The sequence below is a fragment of the Arachis stenosperma genome, chromosome 10 (genome assembly GCF_014773155.1).
Source record: "Arachis stenosperma cultivar V10309 chromosome 10, arast.V10309.gnm1.PFL2, whole genome shotgun sequence".
Classification (NCBI taxonomy): Eukaryota; Viridiplantae; Streptophyta; class Magnoliopsida; order Fabales; family Fabaceae; genus Arachis; species Arachis stenosperma.
In genome coordinates, this window is record NC_080386.1 from 7776846 (window position 1) to 7799297 (window position 22452).

The 22452-nt window shown below is 31.2% G+C and overlaps 1 protein-coding gene across 1 annotated transcript; it reads left to right on the forward strand.

Moving 5' to 3' along the window:
• The first annotated feature begins 5753 nt into the window (after positions 1-5753).
• On the forward strand, positions 5754-21027 carry LOC130956374 (coniferyl alcohol acyltransferase-like). Its single transcript, XM_057883410.1, has 3 exons — positions 5754-6213; positions 9225-9638; positions 20286-21027. Exons 1-3 carry the CDS (start codon positions 5791-5793, stop codon positions 20850-20852), a joined length of 1404 nt encoding a protein of 467 aa, XP_057739393.1. The 5' UTR covers positions 5754-5790; the 3' UTR covers positions 20853-21027.
• The last annotated feature ends 1425 nt before the right edge of the window (positions 21028-22452 follow it).

Consider the following 22452-nt stretch of genomic DNA (forward strand, 5'->3'; position numbering starts at 1 on the left):
CTCTTATATGGATCTAAAGGAACATACTCAGGTATATTCTCTTTTTGCTCAAAAGTTGTAAAAAGAGAATACTTTAGAATATTTTGACAATTTGGCCAAGGAGAATAACTAGGAACCTGCTGCATGTTACGATTATAACAAGAATAAATTGGTTTTAAGGAAATAGGTATATTTTTTAGAATATATACACTACCTCTATCTTATGCATGATTCATGTTCCATAACTAGAACTCGTAGTACCTGGGTTTAAAAGGTCTAGACCTCACCCACTTGGTTTTTCCTCTCGAGAAAGCAGTAGGTTGATTCTGCACATTTTTCACATTCTGGACCCATTTATTGTTTAAAATTTTGATGGGAAGAACACTTGTCTTTTGAGAAAATACATCGATTTTTCCATCAATCATGACTACAGTCTTAATCTTCTAGTTGACAGGTTTTATCCCAACGTTGTTGACATACTTATTCAAAGAAGTCTGACCGTGTTTTTTCTCAGCTATCTTTCGTTTTAGCTCATTAATTTTATTCTCTTTTTCAGCAATCTTCTTTTTCAACTCATCCTTTTCTATCTCTTCAACTTTATATTTTTCAAACTCTTTTACAGTTTCCTTGTCAAACATAGAACTGCACTTTGGGCACATAGTGATGGTGCTGTCAGATTCTTTAATTCTTAACAAAAAATCTAACAAATTTTCACCAGGACGAGGATAAACTGCCTTTTTGTCTTGCTAAAAAATTCTTAGGTCTTTATCTTCATCTTGAGCACTAGTCATTGTAGCATCAATTTCTACCATGTTGACTGACAAATTAAATGGCTCAAAATAATTTGAATAAGCAGCAAATGGTTCAGTGTCCACATTCATAATAGTGTTATCCTCAAACTTCAGCATTTCCTCCTCAATGACTTTTTGTATCAAATCCCTGAAACGGACGTAATTATTAGTGGTGTGTGAGAATACCTGATGAAACTTACAAAATTTTTATTCTTTATTTCATTAGCTGAAGGCATCTTTTTTCCTTCTGGTAAAATAAGCTACTTATCTTTTAATAAAACTTCAAATATTTGATCTGCCTTAGAAATATCAAAAGAATAAGTCTTATTTTCAACTTTGGAATATGAAAAAAAAAATCTTTTTCCTTTAATAGGCTTCAAAGACTTGCATACATAAGGAGGACCTCCATGTAATTCAGCAATATAAACTTCTTTATCATCTGAATCACTATTATCGAAAAAACAATCAACATATGCAACATTTTTAGAACCTTTTTTAAAATTTTCTTTTTCTTTCTTAATTTACTCTATTTGTCTTACTCTCTCAGCTAACTGAAAAAGGTCTAAAGTATGTTGGTTAACAAATTTTTTTCTAACTCTAAATTCTAGTCCATTAGTAGCCATTTTGACAACTTCGGTTTTTGGGATCGGAGTAAAACACTTATTTCTCATGTTTCTAAACCGTGCCAAATAAGTGTCAATGGATTCTCCCTCTGGATGTCTGACAGAGAATAAATCCATAAGGCTAATTTTCAATTCACTTCGAAAAAATTGATTATGAAAATTTCTATATAACTGAGCCCAAGAATGAATGGAATTTGATCTCAAGTTGGAGAACCACGTAAATGCATTTTTTGTTAAAGAAGAAGAAAAATATCTCATCTTGAGATATTCATTAGAAGCTGCTTCCCCAATTTCAACAGTATATTGAGTAATATGCTTTACTGTTGACTCATTTTCTTCTCCAAAAAATTTTGTAATGGATTTTAGAATTTTCCAACCTCTTGAAAGCTCTGCTTGTTTGGACACATTCAGAAAAAGCATACACGAAACATAGCCTATTTAAACAACCAACATTAAATCCCAAACGGTTTAAAACTTGTTCAACATTCCTAGCTAGATTATAATGCCCCCTAAGTTTTTTTGCCTAAGTCTTTCCAACATATCATAAGCATTTTGACCATGTATAAGCATATAAACGTCATAATTAGGAATTGCTCCACCATTTTAGTTGACATTATCAATCCCAAACCATGGTTATCATTTTCTTCTAAATTTACCACAGTAGCAATTCTATTAACTTACCTATTTAATTGTTCAATTCTAGTGTTTGTAATTTTTAAAAGAGGATTTAAGACTGTCACCATTTGATGAGTTAACATGTTTACTAGATCATAGTGGCTTTCATCCATCTGTTGCCTAATATTTGCTAAAGATCCAACAGTTTGACTAGGTTGATTAACAGATATTGCTCTTGATATTTCAGGAAACACAGGCCTAGAGTTCTCTACCCTAGTAGCAGTGGGTGTAGTAGAATTAGATGCATTGTTATTTCCTGTGTTAATAGCATGTAAAAAATTTTGTTATGATATATGTGAACCTGACACCCCAAAAATAGGTACATTTGACATGCCATATGGATTCTGGTAAAGAGAATTTTGAAAAGTTGAGTAGAGAGGCATAGGCAATCCTTGTATCACCATGGGGGGACATACCCCGATGGCAAGCCATAAGGCGGCCACCCCACCCACGGTATTTATGTGAGTTGCATTTAACCCTAGATGGGCATGGCCAACGCCATCATGCCTCACTGACAGCAAGGTAGGCTCTGCTTTTGAAATCATGAGAGAATTCCTGGACTCATTTCTTCCAATCTTATCGCTGAAAGTAGAAGAAGATGCTGCAGATGTATTTGACATGTCAACTGACGCTGATTTTTTGGTCTCTGGAAACACAATCTTCCCACTAGGTAACCACATGTAAATTCAAAACTCCTGATTTTTTCTTTTGACAAACTACAATCTATTGACAATGTCCCACTGGGCGTGCCAATTTATTTTACTCAAATTTTGTTTATGTTTAAAAGAAAATGTGGGTATCTCAATATCGCAATTGTAACGTCAAATAAAATTAAAACAAATGAAAGTAACAAATAAACACATAAATGCAAGGTACCGGAGGCAAAGTAAATTGTAGAAATTAAAATAAATAAGAAATTAAAGAGAAGATGAAGAAAGAAACACAAACGTAAAAGAGAAGAATATGTAAAAGAGAAGAATACATAAAAGTAGAGAAATTTTATTAATAGAAACTGAAAAAAAGCAAATTATAAGTGTTTGAGTTCAAAGGAATTACTTAAGATTCCCAATTTTACTCTGTGATGCCAAGGGACTAAGAGTGTTTTAGGTTTCTAAGTATTTTCCAAAAGAATTAAACTCCCTACAATGTGTTTCTAAAGTGTTATTTATAGACTAAGCTAATGCCAACTAACGGTTAACCTTTGTACATCATTTCCGGAGAATTTGAATTGCATCCGTAACTGTTTTTGCACTCCTTGCTTGATGTCGATTCAAAAAATCTAAATAAATAAACAAACTGTCAAATGACTTAATTTTAATTAAAATAAATATAGATATTATATACAGAAACATCACCATATGACTAATTATTTCTTTTTCATCATTTTCTTATAAAAATAATATTTTTGTCTAACACTAGGTCTGATCCCAAGTAATATCAAGTTGCAGGTAGTCAATCGACACTAGCGCAGACTAAGCTCATGACCTGCTTAGGACAAACATGCATCATATTATTTATTGCATATTCTCTGTGATTGTATTCTATATTTATTCTCTATTACTGTGTTATGTGACTTGTCTTACTTGCTTGTTATTACTGCTTGCTTGCTTTGGTAGACTATAACATTAGATATAAACAGACTGAGACTATAACCTTAAAGTCGGACTAGTACGTATATCTGTGACTCTCCTGATATACAGATTTACCCTAGGCCCGATATACGATCTTTTTCCTCCATTGGTATCCTGTTGAAAAACCCGTAGATTCTCACTCCCTTTCTCTAACTGTTCTTACAGATGCAATTGATATTGAAGTACATTGTTTTGTTAGAGTTGTTTCCTTGCGGAGACCATGTAGTGGAGATACAATTATCTGAGGCGAGATTTGTATTCGCGTTAGATGAAAACTCTAACTAATCCTATCGTTTTCACTCTTTACTATTTTTTTGGACTTTAATTCACCATATGAGTTTTCTCTTGCTGAGCCGCACCCAGATGTTTCTCAACATCTACCCTCACTTCAACCAAAATTTTCACCAAAGTCTCATCTAAAATGATAAGGAAAAAAAAAAGGAACCAAAGACACAACGAAAATAAAAAATTAAGATAAAATAATATTTGGATAGTGTTTTTCTACTAAAATGATAAGAAAAAAAGAGGAACAAAAGACACAATGAAACTGAAAAGATTAAGTTAAAAGGATAGTTGGATACTATTTTTCTACTAGACATATAAGAAATGTATTCTTAGCGACCTAGGTCACCGATGGATTTTTTCTACTAAATCTTCAAAAAACTTGTCATTGACAACCTCGATCAAAGGAACGAAATAATAATAACCAACACTAAGAGTTACCTCTAGGTTGGATCGTTCAATTTTTTCCTGCAACAAGTAAAGCATTCACTCACCTCATTATTTGAATACATAAAATTTGTTCATCATAGACACCATAAAATTTATTCATAAAAAAACTATTCAAATTGCTCATAAAAATGTTTAAATAGTTTTCTAATAGATAAGCCTTAATATAGATCAAATCTTCCTAGAATAAAATTATAAAAGTTGAAATTAAATAAAAAATATTACTTTAAAATTAACTGTAACTAATTTAAATCAAATTTGATTTTATTAAATTAGATAATATTTGATTTAAAATTTTTAACTCCTAAAAGTATTACTAAACAAATTAAAAATAAAATCTTTTGACAAATTTTATCAACAAATCAAATTTAAATATAGTTAAATAAATTTGAATTTTAGTGACTCTTTGGGTTCTTGTTGTCCTCACTTAACTTATTGAGCTTTACCTTTTTTTTTGTGGCTAACAAAATTTATACATTTCTTCATCTATGAATAATTTCAAGTCAATAAAATTGCTTTTGAAATATACTCTTGGTCTCTTTGATTTTTAATATTAATACAACATAATTCTTTTAATAATCAAATTCTTTGAGCATGACAAAATTATTATTTTCCCCCTTACTTCTAGAATGATGAAATTTTTTTTTTAAAAATTTGACTTTGTTTATAATGTAAATCTAAAAAATTTACAAATGAATTGAATTTTTATTTTTATTTATTTTAAATTAAATAAAAAATAAATTTAGAATAAAATAAATTATAATTTTTATCGTAACATAAACGATTATCTTAATTTGAACTTCTGATATATTTACCATCCACGATGTTAAATGATGAATACTTTAAAAAATACTAAACTTTATTATTCTTTTAACTATCATTTTTTTTTAGTTTAATGATCTAGTAATATACTTCTAAGTTTTAACACATATTTAAATTTTAAACATTATTAACAATAAAAAAATAATAAAAATATCTGAACAACCACCAATAAAATAAAAACACACTACACTTTTAAATTACCCACTTAAATCTTAATATTAGAATAATTATCTGTACACCTAGTGAAATGAACATTCGATATATCTATTATTCACATTGTTTAGTATTTTCATTGTCCATCTATACTTTTCCATTGTATAATCACTTTCTTTTAATAATTAAAATGAAAACTAAACGAATAAGAAACAGCTAGCGCTGAACCAACATTGGTTGAAAATCAAACCAACTCCCCTTACCGTGTCTTCTTTTATCTTCTCTTATCTAGCACCTTCTGCCTATAAATCCGTATAGTACCCAAAGAACGATTTTCACAAGTACGCCAATCAGCTACACACAAATACATATATACAATAATTGCTAATGGATAGTGCTGCTGGAGAGTTCAACGTGAGTGTGACCAATGAAGACGTGGTAGCAGCGGTTCTACCAACTCAAGAACACTGGCTACCACTCTCTAACCTCGATCTACTCCTTCCTCCGGTAGACGTTGGAGTCTTCTTCTGCTACAAGAACAACAACACAATGGTGATGAATAGCTTTGCATCCATGGTGGGGTGTTTGAAGAAATCGCTGTCTCAAGCTCTTGTGTCTTACTATGCATTTGCCGGCGAAGTGGTGGCCAACACGGCGGGTGAACCCGAGTTGCTATGCAACAACCGTGGAGTTGATTTTGTTGAAGCTGTCGCAGACATTGAGCTTCACTGTCTCAACTTGTACAATCCTGATGTCTCCATTGAAGGGAAGCTTGTTCCCAAGAAGAAGCGTGGCGTGTTTGTGGTCCAGGTAATAATAATACAAGATTACTAAAACGTAAGTAAATCTTTAGAATATTTAATAACAAAGATTAATTTTATGTAAAATTAATAATTAAAAATTATTAGATAATTTAATATTTTTAATTAAATTATTAATAATTTTATGTTATTAATTCATATAAAAATAATTATATCTAAATTTTTATTTTAATAATTTTATTTTATATAAGAATTTTTTTGTTTATGTTTTTTTTTATAAATATATAAATAGTAATCATAATATTCATTAGAAGAGTGTCAGAGACTAATGACTTTTATAATTTGTAGTTATTAATTAATTATTAATAATATTTTTAATAGTATAAAATTATATCTAATAGTATAAATTATAAAATTACTCACTTTTTATTTATTGATTAAATGTTGGTCAAATTTCAATAAAAATATTAACCCTCTAAATTTTTTTTATTCATTATCTAGGTCTAATAGGAAGACTAAGGTAGTATAACTAATAAAAGTACATAATGATTAGTTATGCATATCATGAAAAGAGTAATATGCATGGGATAGTCCATGAAAAGTATATATTTTCTTTTTTAATAAATATATAATATAATACTTGCATATTTATATTTCTAAATTGATAATAACATTTTATTTTTAAATATTATACTATAAATTTAGGAGTGACAATGTTTATTTTATAAAATTGTATTAAATTTAATATTTTAAAATAAAACTTTGAATAAATTCCAAATTAATTCTTAATAAATTTTATATTAGACGATGACGAGAGAAAGTAGAGTTTATATTATAAAATTAGCAAACTACTCTATAATTTTTTAAGTATTAGATATATTAGTTCCTTAAAAAAAAAAAAAACTTAAATAAGTCTTTTGTCCTTATTAAAAGTTAACTTTTTCTATTTTTAGTTTCTACAAAATTTTGCTTGATCTTTTTGTTCAGTGAAATTTAAAAGGTTCTGAGTTTGGCTCCTTTTTATTAGTTTCTTATTTTAAGTGCTGATATGCCATGAGAATCGATAATATGACAAACTCAAATACATTACTTATTAGCATTTAATCTAGCATATTAATATTTAACGGAGCAAAGTAAACAAACAGGACTAAAACCAAAATCTTTCAATTTTATTGGACCAAAACCAGCAAAGAATAAGTACAGGAACCAAAACTAAAATACGGTCATTTTATAAGAATAAAAAATTTATTTAAGTAAAAATAAAAATAACAAAGTAGTTACAAAATATTTTTTAAAAAGGACAAACCAGACTTTAATTTTCTTTAAAAATACTTTAGCTAGCAGATGGATGATTAAAGTGTTTTATTGGAAGCTAATTTGCTTAATACTTTAAATAATAAAGAAATAAATTCTGAATTGTCTTTTGATACAAATTATTTGTCGAAACAAAAATATAATATTAAGGATTAGATATTTCATCTAAATTTTAACACACACATAAATATATATACACCGAAGATTTTTTGTTTGGTGACTAATATACACCAGAATATAAAATTTTTTATTGTGAAATTCGAAATAAGAAAATGAGGTAGAATAAATAGTCATTTTTTATTATGAAAGATTTAGACGTTAATATTTCTATTCATAAAAGACAAAAATTAAAGTTATAATCATGAAAGATGGACTTTTGCAGACAAAATTATTCGAACCCTAAAAAATTAAATACAATTGTTAAATTATCCTCTAATATATATAACCTATTTATAATTTCTAATTTTATTTCACACCACCACTCTCCCAATTTCAAATCCTACCACCACTCTCATTTCCAACAACCACCATCACTGCTGCCATCACCACCATTACCACCTCTATTACTTTTGATCCTCCAAGTTCCAGGCCACTAGCAGTGTCGTTGAAATTGTCGACTGTTAATCTCACTAACCTTAAGGGCAGTAAAGTAGGCTTCGCCTCCAAAGACAACGACGGACTCCACTTTTTCTACGTCAAGTCCGTTCAAAAAATCCCTTACAATATCTCCATCCTCGAAATCAGCAGAGCATTGAGCTCTGCCAAAGCAGAAGCACCCACCGCAGTCCCTAGCCAGATCAACATCATATCCAATCCGAGAAAGGTTGCAAGTCATTCCCTGACTTGCTCAGACCTTCAAAGGCTCTTCCAACTTTTCAGAACAGCGTAGACAGTGACTTGACCGTGTTCTGTCTCATAGACATACATTATCATGAACAGTTTGATGTCCAAGCACAAGAACCTCACGGACGCACAGAAGATATCGGTGTTGCTGTACCATGAAATTCTAGTATACCAGTCGCTGCACATGATGAAGTCAAACAACGGGGTTATGAACACTTTAAATTTGGCAACAGAAGGAGCAAACAAGTTCGACTTCACGGTGTAGAATGACAGGAAAGACGTGAAGTTTGAGACAAAAGTTGATACGGCGAGCATAGTGGAGACATTGATTGACCAAGACTCCTTTGTTGCGTACAAGATCAGCAAGATTTTGATGGTGAGGGAGCTCTTCAAGATGGTGATAGTGATGGCGACAGTGATGGTGGTAGTTAGAAATGAGAGTGGTGGTAAAATTTGGAATTGGGGATGTGGTGGTGTAGGGTAAAATTAGAAATTAGAGTTAGATTATATTAGAAGGTAATTTGAGAATTTTATTTAATTTTTTAGAGTTTGAATAATTTTATTTGTAAAAACTATCTTTTATGGTATAATTTTAATTTTCAACTTTCATGAGTAAAAATGTTAACATCTAAATTTTTTATGATTAGAAATGATTATTTAATTTTTTTTAGTATCAAATAATATATTAAAAAAAGTAAAGGAATAATATTAAAATTTTAAAAGTAAAAAATCTTTCTAATATTAAAAAAAAAATTGGTAGATACACTATTTTTTTAATTTTTTTCAATCTATCAAATAACAAAAAATAATCATTTTTTATTTTATTTTTTCTATTTTCTTTCTTTCCATTCTCCCTTGAAACAAGCGTAATTGAAATCAAACTAATTGTACTTAACCATGCAGGCAACATCACTTAAGTGCGGTGGAATAGTAGTGGGATGCACATTTGATCATCGAATAGCGGATGCATACTCAACGAACATGTTCCTTGTATCATGGGCCAACATGGCCCAACCCACCAGGCCCAAGCCCAAGCAACCTTGCTTCCGTCGCTCCCTTCTCAGTCCCCGCCACCCAGGATTCATCCACCCCTCCCTCCACAACATGTACATTCCCATCTCCAAGCTCCCACCACCAGCTGCCACCACCACCCCTCTCCTCAGCCGCATTTACTATGTCACGGCAAAGCAACTCCAACACATGCAGTCACTCGCCACCGACAATGGCGCCACCAAGCGCACAAAACTCGAGTCATTCTCCGCGTTCTTGTGGAAGATGGTTGCTCATGCAGCTTCAACAGACATCAAAGACAAAAAGGTTTGTGTTATGCGTAAAATTAAAACTACCATATTGAAAAATAAAAGAAGCTAATTTAATGACCAACGTTTAAAGAAGTAAAATAATTAGGTGGTTTCTAACCAATCCACTCCTAATTAACATGTAATCTATCCGGTCAATTTTTAATTAGTTGATTCTTTTGTTTGGTTAGTAATTCTACTACTAATCTAAATTGTTTAAAGGGAAAAAGACAAATAGGTCCCTGACTTTTTAGGTTTTTGACAAATTCATCCCTGACAAAATTTAAATACAAAAAAGTCCCTGACTTTAACAAACGGAGGACAATTTAGTCCTTCCGTCTATTTTCCTCTCACACATCAAACGGAACTGGCTGAGGTGGCTATAACGGTGTCCAGGTGTCCGTTACGGTGCCACGCTGGAAGGGAAAAAAGATCGAAGGACAAATAGGTCCTTACTGATCAAAATGACGTCGTTTTGATAAGGTAACCCTAATGAGATTTAAACTGGGTTTTGTGAAGTAACATACGCAGCACCTGCTCAGATTTGTTCATGGTGGTGTTGCTGAAATTAATGGCCAGTGATGGAAGCTCATCAATCAAGAGACAACGCGGAGGTGTTGGCAGACGACAGGAAGGCTCTTCTGTAAATGCAGCTCCATGTTCAGTTCAAGCTGGGGATGAGAAAGATTGCATCGCTCCAAAATGCTTCTGCGGGATGTATGCGATATTTTACATGTCGAAGACAAATACCAACCCAAACAGACTATTCTTCGGATGTCCATTCTTCAAGGTAAACTCACAATTTTTCATGTATATGGATGAAGTTGAGAGCTTTTTTTTTATCCCAACATATTTTCATACTATCTGAATTGATTTAGGTGAAACAACCATATTGCAAATTCTTTGTGTGGGTTGATAACCATATTGGAAGAATTGGGTGCATGGAGCCAACAAAGGAATTGGGTGACAATCAGAGCTTAAATATTGAAGAACATTTTGGGAAGATAGAATTGGAGAACAGAATGGCTGATCTAGAGCAAAGAATAAATTACCTAGAGAACAAGAAAAGCAGTAACTTCTGGGTCATAGTTCTAAGCTTGATTGTTGTAGTTGTTGGTCTTTGTTTATTTAGAGTATGAAAAATATGAAAAAAATGTGGATTGTAATGAATTATATCTGTTAACTATTTTAGCTAATATAAATGAAAGAAATAAGATTTTAATTATCCATATCTTGTTAGCTTGAAATAGATACAGAATGCGTGTAACATACATGTTTACTTTCAAGAGATGAACCTAAGTCAGAAACAAGCCATATATAATTCATTCAATCAACAATAATTCATTCATTCAACCTAAACCATAATATAGGAATATTGTCATACCACAACATAATAACATCTAGGATAAGTAACTGTAGCAGGTATATCATCCCTCGGATTCCAAAATACTAATTCATAAGCAACTAAATTGGCTAAAAGAAAGTTTGCCAATATGTATTACAACTAAGTATTGCAGCAAAAAACTAATTTTTGTTTCCAAAATAAGTCAGGAACAAGCTTGTCACTTTGTCTGGTTCTTGAAGCCTGGATTTGGTATAAACTTGAATAATCCTGTTGTGGCAGAAGTTGTTGCTGCCAGTGTCTCCTTTGATACTCCTCCACTAGATGTTGTTGTCACACTTGTTGAAGTTGGTGGAACAACTTGAGTCTGAGTTGTAGTTGGTGCAGGTGGCCTTTTGATTGGTTGCTTTGGCCTAAATTTAGCTGGTATTTTGGAATGAGTATGTTTTGTTGTCTTGATTGGTGCTTGGCTGAATGGTGCTGCATGTGAAGAAGTGTCCTGTGCTTGTTCAGCTGGAGCTGCCTGTTGTGTATTCTGGCCAGCCTACAACATTTATAATGAAGACACATAAATTCTTTAACATTTATAATGAAGACACATAAATCCTTTATCTTTTATAATGAAGACACATAAATCCTTCATCATTCATAACGAGGACAACTAAATCCTCACGTGCTTTGTTACCTCAGGCTCTGGAGCAGATTGGGATAATGGAAGTTCCACTAGTGCCTGACTACTTGAGTTCTGGTGCTTTGGTTTCCTGGTTTTAGGCTTCCAGTTAGGATTAGATGGTGCTCCCTTGCACGTCTTGTAGTTGTGACCCTTCTCGCCGCACTTGCTACATGTTATGCGAAACGTTTTTCTTACCTTGTCCCCTTGGATCAAATCCTCTATTGGATCCTTCTTTCTTTTATGCACCTTTGGCCTACCAATCGGCCTCTTGATGGGTGGAGGATTTGGCTTGATATAACATGTTCTATGCCAATATTCTTCACTGGGAACTGGTTGGATTGAGTGTGCATAGGTCAGATGGATAGACTCCATGCAAAGCCATTTGTGCACATAATCTTCTGGCTTGTCATGCTTCTTCCTAATAGCAGCAATCGCATGAACACAAGGCATTCCTATAATTCCACAATCACATTAATAATCTAGAATACATTACTCAGCAAAACAAGTTTTTAATCAAAGAGTAAGTAAGTCAACCTGTTAGTTGCCACATATTGCATGAACAAGTATGCTTCATCAAATCAACATCAACTCTTGATGTTTTTCGACTCACTTCAAACCACTTCCTCTCGTTGTCACCTGTCCATTCTGCATTCCATCTGTTGCTGGGCCTAATCAATTGGCCAAGTCTTTTCTGCTGTACGGGAGCAAGCTTTCCAGGATATGCTGATAGTAGAGTGATATGCTTCGTCATTCTCCTCATGACATAACAGCGCAACTCTTCACACATTGTAAGAATGGGTTTCGTTCTGTACTTTCCTATTTTGGCATTCCAGGATTCACACATATTATTTGTCAAAGAATCAACCTTGGGGCCATGGTTAAGGTAAGCCTTCACCCACACCCGAGGATCAAATCTTGTAAGATACTCCCATGCCTCTTCATTAATCTTCTTAAGCTTTTTCATAGTCTCAACAAACTCAGGAGGGGTTGAACAACTTGCACACTCCCAAACCACATCTCTAACTTGCAGATTCTTAAATCGGTTGATGAAGTTTTTTCACATATGCATCACACAATTACGATGTGGTGCCTCGGGCATCACCTCTTTCATTGCTTCAAGAAGACCCTGAAAGTAGCATAATATCATTTCAAAATGAACAAAAAAGCATTAAAAGTGTAGCATAATACACAGAATGTTGAAGAATAAACACCAAAAAAGAAAAAATATACCAACTTTAAAGGCATATCAGCACCTGAAAAGTTTTAGACAGCAGCCCCTGCCTTGGCTAATGACAGTAAAAACTTGTTCATTAATTTAAAAACATTTTAACACATTAGCAAAAGCAATTCACATACGTACAGTTCAAATATAATAAAAATTCATCCAAAGGCATATTTCATAGAACGAACATGGCACGTTCATATGAAGACAGCTCCTCAATCCAAATTAAAGATCAGCACCAACTATGTAATTAGTTGTAGCTAAAAATCTGGTGTAAGTCTCACTAACTCAAATTTATAAATTTTTGAAAAATTAAATCAAAGGCGTAAATAAACTAATGTTAATACACAAATCAATATTGGGTTCAATTGCAGGGAAAGTTCCTTATGAATAAACTAATGTTAATACACAAATCAATATTGGGTTCAACGCCACCCGATTTTGGGTTTCAAAATATTTCCAGTCAATCACATTAATTTACATTAGCATTATGGATGATTTTCTGTATATGTTTCAAGAACTTAAAGAGTGGCTAATGTTAATAAACTAATGATTTTGCAGGATGCATCTTTTGGGATTAAATCAAATGCGTAAATAAACTAATGTTAATACACAACTGCTAACTAAGATTGATTAATGCTGACTAACCTTGGCTAATGCTAACTAATGCTAACTTATGTTAACTAATCTTAACTAATGTTAACTAATGCTAACTAATGTTAACTAATATGATAAAACTTAAAGATTGCAATTTAGTAAAAAAAATTTAGAAATAGAATAACCTCAATTTCTGCATAATTTTATAAACCAAAAGCCTCATAATAAAAGCATAATGAACTAGAGTTCAAAACATAAGCATAAACAAATATATTACTAACTTTTTGTTGATCTGACATAAAGTTCCATCCGTGCACACTTGCATTCCCAAGATCTTCTTGTAAGAGAGTTAAAAACCATTTCCATGACTCCTTTGTTTCTGATCCGACAACAGCATAAGCAATGGTATAGAAATGATTATTAGAATCTTGGCCAATCGCTGAAAGTAACTGTCCACCAAAGTACCCTTTAAGAAAGCATCCATCCAAATATATTAGAGGTCTACACCCACTCTTGAAGCCTTTTTTGCATGCATCCAGGCATATATATATCTTATCAAATACTGGTGGGGATTGTGGAATTGGTATCACTTCTAAGAGTGCAGTAGATCCAGGGTTGCTGCGTAAGAGTTTGAATAGATAATCCCTCAGCTTTCCATATTGCTTACTCTCACTTCCGACAATTTTGTCTCTTGCCTCCTTTAATGCCCTGTAAACCATCTTATCATGAGGATGTATCCCATACTCATCTTTCAGAAAATCACTAGCCTCCTTCCTAGTCATCTGAAGATGGATAGCTAGCCTTTTTTCAATTTTGTTGCTCAGCCAGTGTTGGTTAGCAGCATTACTCCCCATGTCCCTTGCACATGTATGCTCAGATTTAAAAGTTTTAACCTGGAAGCACCTAAGAGAATTATTGTAGGATACATGTACAACCCATGGACATTCTTCTCCTTTGCAGCCCACCCGAACCCTTTCTTTATCATTTTTAATCCATTGAAGCTGCCTACCCTCAGATATGAACAAGTCCTTCACCACTTCTTTAAAATCATCAAGAATTGCAAACTTGGTGCCTACTTCAAAGTGGCCTTCTCCAAATCCATACTCATCATTGAACTCTGGCCAGTGTTGCTTCTCAGCTTCTTCATCAGAGGAAATAGGGGTATGCAAATCCTCTGAATGGTATTCATAGTCATACTCTGAATCAGTGCAGCTTGAGTGTTGGTCAGGCCCATTACTAGGCCCACTATTGTTCAAAGAAGGCCCAGCTCGTTGGTCTACACTGAGCCCAACACCTGGTTGTACATTGGGTCTTTTTCCACCAATATTCGATCTATTTTTCCTTGGTGCATCCTGCCTCTTTATTGGATCCTTCTTCTTCTTCTCTTTCATTTTCCTCTTTGGTACAGCCACTTTTTTTCCCTTGTAAGTCATACTTCTCTTTTTTTTGGTACGTTTCTCTTCTCCACTGCTATTCTCATCATCATTGTCGTCATTATACCCCGAAGGTAGATGCTTGTAAGGTTCATCCTCCGTGCTCTCGTAGCCGTCATCAGAGGAGGATGTCATTAGATTATCACAGATATCATCTACATCTACGCACTCAACATTCTCAGTTCCTGCATTCCCGCCTCCTGCTTCTTCTACATACTCAGGTTCATTGACAACATGATCAAAGTAAACATGAAACTCATCTTTTTCTTCATTCCTAATCAAATTGTCACATAATTCACGAATTCCATTATCCCCTGTTAAACGATGAAACCCAGATTCTATATCACTGGCTGTACTATCAAACCAGTATATTGCCTTGTAGCCAGGATATCCTAAACCCTCATACAACTTCACCAAATCCCCAAAGTTGATAAAATCTATGTCCATCTTTGGAAATTTTTCTACTTTTTCATCCATATAAACAAGTCCCCCATCACCATTCCTCACAAACTTTCCTCCATGGTGAAAAATAGGAATTACATATCTATCAATCATCTGTAATTTTCAAACAAAAATAAAATCAACCCACAATGCATAGAACCCTCAGAATCTTTCAAATGAAGACAAAATAACTTTTTTCAAATAGATTGAAACAGAAAGCAACCATAGCAGAATGCATTTACATGCATCACACCATACACTAAATGGAACTCTAACGCGAATGTCATCATGAACTTTGCGGACTTGCTTACCTTGATTGATGATTGAACTTCTTCAGCATACGAACTAAGTCTCTCCTACTCCACCTTAGTTTCGAGCCAGAGGGAAGGAAGCTCTAGCTTGATGAAGGGGTTAGGGCAGTATATGGTAATTTCTGTGTTGGCAAAGGTTTTTTATTAAGAATGGATTACCTTATCAAAACGACGTTGTTTTGATCAGTAAGGACCTATTTGTCCTTCGATCTTTTTTTCCTTCCAGCGTGGCACCGTAACGGACACCTGGACACCGTTATAGCCACCTCAGCCAGTTCCGTTTGATGTGTGAGAGGGAAATAGACGGAAGGACTAAATTGTCCTCCGTTTGTTAAAGTCGGGGACTTTTTTGTATTTAAATTTTGTCAGGGATGAATTTGTCAAAAACCTAGAAAGTCAGGGACCTATTTATCTTTTTTCCTTGTTTAAATTTAATTAAATGTAATTTTTTAATCATAATAAGTTTAATTTATAATTAATTTATTTTTTAAATATATGTCATTGTATAATTTTAAAGAAAATAAAATATATTTTTTGTTTTTAATATTTGTAATTTTTTTCAAAAATACTTCTAATGTTTAATTGTATTTAATCTTAATTTGTTTTTAATATTTTTTATTTGTATCAAAATTATATCCAAACGTCAAATTTATTTAAAATATTAAAGACAAAATTATAAACTTTAAGGACAAAATTAAATAAAAAAAATATTAGAAAGAATTTGAATGAAATTAAACATTAAAAGAGTTGAGCCCCATTTTAATCCTTGAGATTGATGAATTGAATTCCTTTAGTCCCTAAGATCCCAATTGCTCTAACATAATCTCCTAAATTCAAAAAAATATATTACGTTAGTCCCAAGCACATTTTCTGTTACTGGAGCGTAACTCAACGCTGTGAGTGATGTGGCTTAGTTCTTGTCACGCTGAAAAAGAAACATCAACGTCATATATGTTTTAGCGTTAAAGAAAGATTGAAATAACGCCGTTTGAGGGTTTTAGAGTAATAAAACGTTACTTCTCCACCCTTTTGATCACTCTTCGTATTCTCTCCTTTAAACTTTAAAACAAAAACTTTTCTTTTTCTTATGGCTGAAAGTAACTAGTGGTTGTTGGAGAAGGAGGAATTTGTGGTTGAATATTGATTTTCAAAAAAATGTGTATAAGTGTGTGCGTGGAGGTTGAACACAACTGCAAGAATTTGTAATTCTGCTCACAGAAGTTAGTGACGAGTGGTAAAAACTTTTTTGGTGATTTTTATGCAATGTATACATATTTGGCGATGATATTTCTCTATTTTTATTATTTGAGTAAAGTATCGTTTTTGTCCCCAACGTTTGGGATAAATCCTATTTGTGTCCCTAACGTTTAAATCGTCCTATTTGTATCCCTAACGTTTGTAAAAGTGATTCAATGTTATCCTACCATCAATTACACATCATGAAAGCTTTAGTTTGAGTTTTAAAAATCTCTTATTGAAGTTAGAATACAAATATTTGGGATAGAATCGATGATCTACTCCGAAAAATAGCTCATCAAATGTTAAAACTATTCTTACAACATTTACATAATTCACTTTTCTAGGGACATAACTGAATCTAAACACAAATAGTGGGTATAATATTAAAATCGAACACATCCAAGTGAGACCTAATTGAGAATGAATACATCTAAGTGAGAATAATTGAAAAATATAATCTGATTTCTTAGTATAATTGATAGTAGGATAACATTGAATCACTTTTATAAACGTTAAGGATACAAATAGGACGATTTAAACGTTAGGGACACAAATAGGACTTACCCCAAACGTTAGGGACAAAAACGATACTTTACTCTTATTATTTTAATCCTACTTTTGTTGAACACGAGTCTGTGTTAGAATTTATTTTAGTTCTTGTGTTATTGGGTGTGAGGGTTTCTATATATGCGCTGTAATCATGATTCTTGACCTCCAAGTATGCACAGAGAAGAATCAAATTGGTTCAATCTCACTTTTCTTTCACGTCATCTAACTGTTATCATGTCTAGTGTGACAAGGACTAAGTTACTTTATTTATGGCGTTGAGTTCCAGTAATAAAAAATATGCTTAGGACTAACGTGATGTACTTTTTCAAATGTGTGGAATTAAAAATAATTGAAATTTCAAAAATTAAATCAGTACAATTCGTCAATCTCAAAGATTAAAATTGAACTCAACTCAATATTACAGATTTTTTTTAAAAAAATCATAAAAATTAAAGACAAAAAATATATTTGATCCGTTTTAAAATATATTAGCTCAATCCATATTTTTGAAAAACTTAGTCTCTTCCACGATTTTTTTAAAAAAGGAAAAAAAAACTTCTTCCTTGCCTCCGTTACTCATCCTCTCTAATTGAATGGTTCTTTGCTCTCTACCTTCTCCCTCTTTATTGTTTTTGCCACTCTAATTTGTCCTTGTGATGCACATCCACGCGCGCTCTTCTATACAAATATATTGTCATTTTTTTATATTAATATTTTACTTTTTGATTTAGGAAACCCCCAAAATTTATATATATATAATCCAAATATTATGTGGAGTGAGTGTTAGTCTTTTTGCGAAGCATCAATTCAAGGGACAATGATTAGGGAAAAAGAGAGAAGGAAAGAAAGTAGAACGAGATGATTACATATTAAAAATTATCGTCAAATTATTATAGTGCTCATTTGAGCATAATTAAATATTTGTGACATCCAACAAATGATATGCAGATATATACAAAGTTAAGTAGCGAGAGAATGGACAGGTAAGGAAGGCAATATGAAACAATGGTGCGAGAGAAATTTCCCTTTCTTTTTTCATTTTCTAAAAAAAGAGCATGAAAAAGAAGTAGTTATTGTACAGTTGAACTAGCCTAATATTTTTTTAAAAAATTATACAAAACACAGATTTAAAGAATAAGTTAATTACAAACTGATTTTATTATAGTTGTAACATTAATTCTGGTTAAATTTAGACAATTTAAATCAACTCTAGTCAATGATCAGTTAAGTATATGTGAGTTAAGAGGGATATGGTATTTTCTTTTTTTTTTAAATTAAGAGAAAATCTAAAAAACTAACACTATACAACTAAGCAATTAATTTTTTAAAAAATCTTTATTTAAAAATAAAAAAAAGTTTTACACTAAAAAATATACCTTCTCTCTTTCCTTCATCTCTCTTCTCCTCTTTTTCTGCTTCTTTTAAGCCGTTTTCATCTTTTTAGAGTCGAAAAGCGAGAAGATGTTGACATAAACGTTAAAAAGTTTTATCTATTTCTCTAATTGTTGTCTTTTTTTTTTCAATAATTTTGGATGTATTTTCTTTTAATTTTGGATACATTTTTTAATAATGTTGGATGTTTCTTTTTTTAGTTTTTGGATGATTCTTTTTAAATAGTTTTAGATATGTATTTTTTTTAAGTTTTGGATATATTCTTTTTATAGGTTTTGCATGTTTCTTTTTCTTATATTTTATATGTTTTTTATTTTTAGTTTTGGACGGTTCTTTTTAATAGTTGTGGATGTGTCGTTTTTCTAGGTTTTAGATGTGTCTTTTTTTATAGATTTTGGATGTTTCTTTTTCTTATGTTTTGAATGTTTCATCTTTTTAGGTTTTGGATGATTCTTTTTAATAGTCTTTTATGTTTTTTTTTTATTTTTAGATATTTCTTTTTCTTATGTTCTGAAAAATAACATCCAAAATTTTAATAGAAAAAAAAGTCTAAAATCATAAAAAAGAACATCTAAAAACTTAACAAAAAAAAAGCATCTAAAATCGTTGAAAAGAAGATCCAAAATTTAATAAAATAAAACATCTAAAATTATAAAAAAATCTAAAATATCTAAAATTTAAACATCCAAAATTTAAAGATATTATATTTTTCATTTACTTTTTAATGTAAATGTGCAAAAATAAATATCTAAAACATCTGAAATTTAAACATCCGAAACATAAGCATAAAAAATATTCGAAATGATGCTTTTTTTTAATAATTTGCTTTTATTTATTTTTAGTTGTACAATTCTAAAAAAATACTCAAAATCTCTCAAATTTAAACATCTAAAATCAAAGAATAAAAAACGTCCAAAATTATGCTTTTTGTAATAATTTAATTTTATTTACTTTTAATTATACATTTTAAAAAAAATCCAAAACTTTTAAAATTTAGATATCCAAAATCTAAGTATAAAAAACATCTGAAAGTAACACATTTTTTTTAACCATAATTAGAAGAGTTCTTTTTACCATGATCTTATATCTTTTTTTTTTTTGTTATATTTTGAATATTTTTTTGGTTAGATTTTGAATTTTTTTTACAATAATCTTAGTTTTTTCTTTTTATTTAATTTTAGATGTTTTTTTTTTGTTATAGTTTAGATTTTTTTTCTTTTAATTTTAGATATTTCTTTTCAATTAATTTTGAATAATTTTTTTAGTTTGTTTGCAGCTGAATTAATAATTGATTGTTATAGAGTGATACCTATCAATTACCTAACATGATTGTTAAACTAATTCTCTCTTTCATTTATAATTCACAGAACCTTCCACTTCACAATTGAACACCACACTTATTTTATATCTTTTCAACTATTATCTATTGTATTCTTGTATTTATTTATTCTAATAATGATGTAGCAGGTTGTTGCCAAAATGGGCATAGTGGTGGATGGAAGGAAGAGGCTAGCCGATAGTGGTGGTAGCAGTTGTGATGGAGAAAAAGGAAAAAAATCATTGATGAATTCTTATTTTGGAAATGTGCTTTCCATACCCTTTGGTCAAAAACTGGTGGAGGAGCTGGTGGAGAAACCATTATGGTGGGTGGCAAATGTGGTTCATGAGTTTTTGGAGGTGGCAGTAACAGAGGAGCACTTTCTAGGGCTTATTGACTGGGTGGAAGCACACCGGCCGGTTCCTGGGTTGGCGAAGATCTATTGCCATGGCGCCGAGGAGGGGCCGGCTTTCGTTATATCGTCTGGACAAAGGTTCCCGGAGGAGAAGGTGGATTTTGGGTGGGGGAAGGCTGTGTTTGGTTCTTATCATTTTCCTTGGGGTGGAAATGCTGGCTATGTGATGCCAATGCCAAGTCCTCTTGTGAATGGTGATTGGGTTGTTTACATGCACCTTGTGAAAGAACAATTACACACCATTGAGTCTGAGGCTTCTCATTTCTTTATGCCTTTAACTTGGGAGTACCTTAACCAATGATAAACACAAGTGGGAGAAGAACAAGGGATTCTATATGTGTGTTGGTTAATATTATTTCAATATGTTTCTTTCTTTATTGCATAAAATCCTTAAACTTCTTTGAGATGAGATCATTAATCAAAACCAAATACTTGTGTTCATATATACATATATATTTACATTTACTATGTAATGAACGACCATAATTTGCTTATTAATTTCTACTTAGATATTTTGTTATTTTAGAGGTTTTTTACATAAACTAAATAAATATTTTATTTATCGTTATGTGTAATATGTAGAGTATTTATGATTTTAAATAGTCATTCACATTTTAAATATTATACATCATAAGTATGAATAATTAATTGTGATATCGGTACTTATTTTTTTTAAATAATTATATTTTTCTATTTATATAATTTTTTAAATTCAAATCTTATCTATGAATTTTGAAATTGAAAACTTTAACTTTTAAATAATACTATACATCCAAGTTTTTTTGTTAATTAAGTATAACTAAATTAGTCTAACATAACAATAATTAATTATGACTAACATTATTAACTTTTTAGTTAGTTAATCCCAAATGAATGGCTTAACTTAATGGATAAACAATTTTCTGAATCTTATAACTCAAACTTATAACAACATACAAAAATTAATTGAATTGATTCTACTGTTAGATGAAAGAAAAAACGCCATGAATTATTTGTTATGAGAAGAGAGGAAAAGAGAGTGATAATAAATCTAATCATTGAAAAATAAGAAATTAAAGTTAGTTGCATAACTACATTTAGAAAAATAGCCTCATTATTGGCTAACAAATGTTGGTCACCTAACAATACTGAAAGAAATTTGGATGAAATATAGTATTTCCCAAGTTTAATTTCAGAAAAATTTAAAATTTAAAACACTCCAACTTTTAATTATTTCACTTTTATCTTCAATATCTAAAATAACTTTAATATTTCAACCCCCGTATTATCCAAATTCATTTCTTATTTTAATTTTGTCCTCGTTTTCTTGTTCCTTCGATTCATCATCACCACCATAACCTTCTCCCTCCCTTGAAAAGTAATAATTAAGCAACATCCAATAATTTTTTTCCTAATAAGCACCCTCTAAATATATATTATGGAAATTAAAATGGAATAGTTTAAAAGAAATTATACAAACCAGACAGCTCTTTCTAGTTCACAATATCAATTATTTTAAAGAAATTTTCTTGATTTAATGTAATATTTATTAAATATTTTGTTTTTTACTCACTACACAATATTAAACACAATTAATAATATAGATACTTACATTTTAAATTAGTTATATTAAATAAGGATATTTTCATAAACAACTTTATAATAAATTTTTGTGGTTCCTTTATTAGCAATTTAGGTAAAATCCAAATTAATTAATTAAATACAATTAATGTATACCATCTAATTTGATATGCATTTAAAACATTTATTGAATTTAGATATAAAGAAGACGGAGAGGATATATAAAAAGTATGCGAGTACAATAATTTAGTGAGTAAATTACTAAAATAGTACTAAAAAAATTTACATTACTGCTAAAAATGATTTTAAAAGATGTTAATAATAAATAAATTTTTAAAAAA